The sequence below is a fragment of the Camellia sinensis genome, chromosome 11 (assembly GCF_055761805.1).
Source record: "Camellia sinensis isolate YWXY chromosome 11, ASM5576180v1, whole genome shotgun sequence".
Lineage (NCBI taxonomy): Eukaryota > Viridiplantae > Streptophyta > Magnoliopsida > Ericales > Theaceae > Camellia > Camellia sinensis.
This window is the reverse complement of record NC_138971.1, coordinates 166,963,479-166,966,695: the sequence shown is the minus strand read 5'-3', so window position 1 is coordinate 166,966,695 and position 3,217 is coordinate 166,963,479. Positions and strand designations below refer to the sequence as shown.

The 3,217-nt window shown below is 37.1% G+C and overlaps 1 protein-coding gene across 1 annotated transcript; it reads left to right on the top strand.

The window, feature by feature from the left end:
- Window positions 1–316: 316 nt before the first annotated feature.
- Window positions 317–988, top strand: LOC145802851 (uncharacterized). Its single transcript, XM_082895643.1, has one exon. It carries the CDS (start codon window positions 317–319, stop codon window positions 986–988), a length of 672 nt encoding a protein of 223 aa, XP_082751769.1.
- The last annotated feature ends 2,229 nt before the right edge of the window (window positions 989–3,217 follow it).

Below are 3,217 nucleotides of genomic sequence, written 5' to 3'. Positions count from 1 at the left end.
TTGAAAGGGCTATACAAGGGACAACTGTTGCAAGCTATTGGTTTAGATGGGAATCACAGCAACTATTCATTGGCCTTTGCAGTTGTTGAAGGAAAAACAAAGAGTTCATGGAAATGGTTTTTTGAAATATTGTGTGACACTCTTGGGTGGTTCAACAAGCAAGGAGTGACCTTCATGTCAGACAAGCAAAAGGCAAATGCTTATTGGAAGTTTCATGCATTTATTTTTATCGTGTAGTTCATTTAATGTATGTAACGTTTTTTTTCCCCCCCTACAAATCTAAGGATTGTGTCCAGCACTTGTAGAGGTTGGACCCATGGCAGAGCATAGGTTCTGCATCAGATATCTTTACACCCATTTCAAAGATAGCTTCAAGGGGGTGCACCTGAAGGACATTGTGTACAAAGCTGCAAAGGCTTCTTATATACAAGCATTTGAGGCTCATATGGAAGAGTTAAAGGAAGTTGATAAAGATGCATTCAATTGGTTAGTTGAAAACCCCCTAAGCACTTGGTCTAGATCTCATTTCACACCTACAGTTAAGTCTAATATCTTAGACAATAACATGTGTGAGAGCTTTAATAGCTTGATCCTAGAAGCTAGAGGAAAAACCATAAGCCCTTTATTAGAGAACATTAGGTGTATCTTGATGAAAAGGCTGCAGGTGAGAATGAAAGTAATGAGGGCTTACCCAGGACCTATTTGTCCTAACATACAACAAGCACTAGAGAAAAGGAAAGAAGATGCAAGCAATTGTATTGCTATGTGGGCAGGAGGTCTGAGGTACCGAATCAATTGCTTCAATAGGCAACAATTTGTAGTTGATTTGGGTGATTCAACCTATTCATGCAGAAAGCGGGATCTAACTGGCATACCATGTTGTCATGCCATTTCAGCCATATATGACAAACATGAGCAACCTGAAGATTATGTGGCTCATTGGTATAAGAAGGAGACATACTTGGCTAGCTATGAGCCAATGATATAGTTAATAAATGGTTCTGAAATGTGGCCAAAGTTTGTGTTGCTTGGATTATTGCCTCCAAAAATGAAGAAGCAACTTGGTAGGCCCAGAAAGTTGAGAAAAAGGCAAGCAGATGGGCCTAAGAATCCTCACAAGTTGCATAGAGGAAACACAACAACTACATGCAGCTTATGTGGTAAGCTTGGGCACAACAAAAGAGGATGCAAAGGCCAGTCTATTGCACCAAAGGTTACCCTACACAAAATTTGTTACATTTTCATAAATTCAATTCGTTTATTAGAGGTCCTTCATACAATTAATTACTAACAATTTGCAGGTGACAAACAACCAGTCAAGCATCCAGAGAAGCAGTCATCCACCTACTCAACCATGTATTCAACCAAGAGACCAGGCAACTACTGAAGCCACTAGTCAACAAGGCAGTAGGGTAAGCATTTCAGTAAGGCCAAAAGCAAGTGGTAGTCAACCAAGCTTCAACTTCAGACCAGCATTACAAGGGGTGAACATTAGGGGACCTCCACCAAGGTTCATTAGAACAAGTACCTTCATTGAGCCAAACCCATCTGAGCGTTCATATGGGGGTTCAACAACATATGTGTCAAAAGGGAAGAAGTTTTTGACATTGTCTTCACTACCAAAACATGGAAGAAATTAAATGTTGAAGGAATAGTTACCTAATAGTAGACAACAGTTTTTTTGTGGATTGTTATGCATTATGTTTTGTTGTATTTGGCCTTTTTATGTGTGGTTGGAACAAGGTAATATTTTGTTGGATTTGCCATTTGTATTTTGTAGGCACATGATAAACTAATTGGCCTTTGTGTTATTTGAAGTATTTGTTTTTTTGTATTGGAACATGTTTGGACCATTTTTTTTGTTTGTATCAACCATGTCTACAATGTTTATTTCTATGTCTTGTTATAGGTTGCATCATGTTTGTTAAAAGTGAAACAAACCAATGCAGCAAAAGTGAAACAACACCATGATCCCGTGTGATTGAAAAAAAAAAATGATAAACAAAAACAGCTTCATTCAACATTCATTTAAAAATTCAACATTGACTTAAAAGTTGATAAACAAATGTTGATTAAAAAACATTGCTACAGCTTGATTCAACATTGATATAGTGTCATTCAAAAGATGTTTGGACACTCATAACATTCATACATAATAAACCCCAATTACATAACACTGGACATAACAAAATCAAACTCTAAAATCCATTCCCAGTCCATAAGCATTAATTACAAAAAGTGAAAAAAAGACACCCACTTCATTCCTACTCCATTCCCTGTCCAGAAGCTTCAAAACAAAATTTTTTTTAAAAAAAAAAAATGAGCATCTGCAATTTCCATCATTCCTAGTGCTTGAAAGAGAAGCAGCTGCAGAACCATCTCCAATCATATTCCAACACCAAAAAATGAGCCATGACAATGCCATCAAAGTATTCAACTTCCTCTTTCTTACTCTGTGCATTTTCAATTGCTCTTTCAAGCATGGTGGTTCTTCTCAACAACCCAAGTATGATCTCTCAAGCGCGAGGACACAATAGAGGATCCACCCATAAAAAGAATCCATATGCATGTCTGCTCTATAATATTTTTTCTGAAACACCTCAATTGCCTTTACAAATCGTATAACAAAAGGACACCCCAATGTTTTGACATCTACACTCACACCATATTGAGGACATCCCAAAAACCTTCGTCCAGAGTTGCTCTCTGTCCACGAAGTCTTCAACTGAGCTTCCATTCTGCATTGGTATAGTACATGATCCATCGTCTTCTTTCGTCCTTCGTCTACCATCAATTTTGGTGTCTGTATGTGTATATAATGGAGATAGAGATGACATATATGGTTTTGGCGGGAGGTAACCTAGGGTTTCAGTTGAAAAGACAAGTGTGCCCCTCAATAATTGCTAGAGGAAGCATGTGTGAGGGAGCACGTGAGAGGCAAGTGTTGGCTTTCCGTCCATAATTTCAAACAGGCGTCAATTATTGGATGAAATTGACACACTTTGTTTAATTGAGGGGCTAAATTGAGCAATTTGAAATGTCAGAGACCAAAATGACACACGAGATAAAGTACATGGACTATTTGTGTAATTTGTCCAAATTTCATTTACCAAAAAATAATTTTTAATTGTCATGTAAAAAATCAAATTAATTGACATTGATAATATTTACATCAAATTATATTTGTATGTTAAAAATGAATCATAAGTTTGATTTG

Excerpts from the sequence above, each read along its gene's own strand:
- LOC145802851 (XM_082895643.1), top strand. The coding sequence starts at position 317 with ATGGCAGAGCATAGGTTCTGCATCAGATATCTTTACACCCATTTCAAA.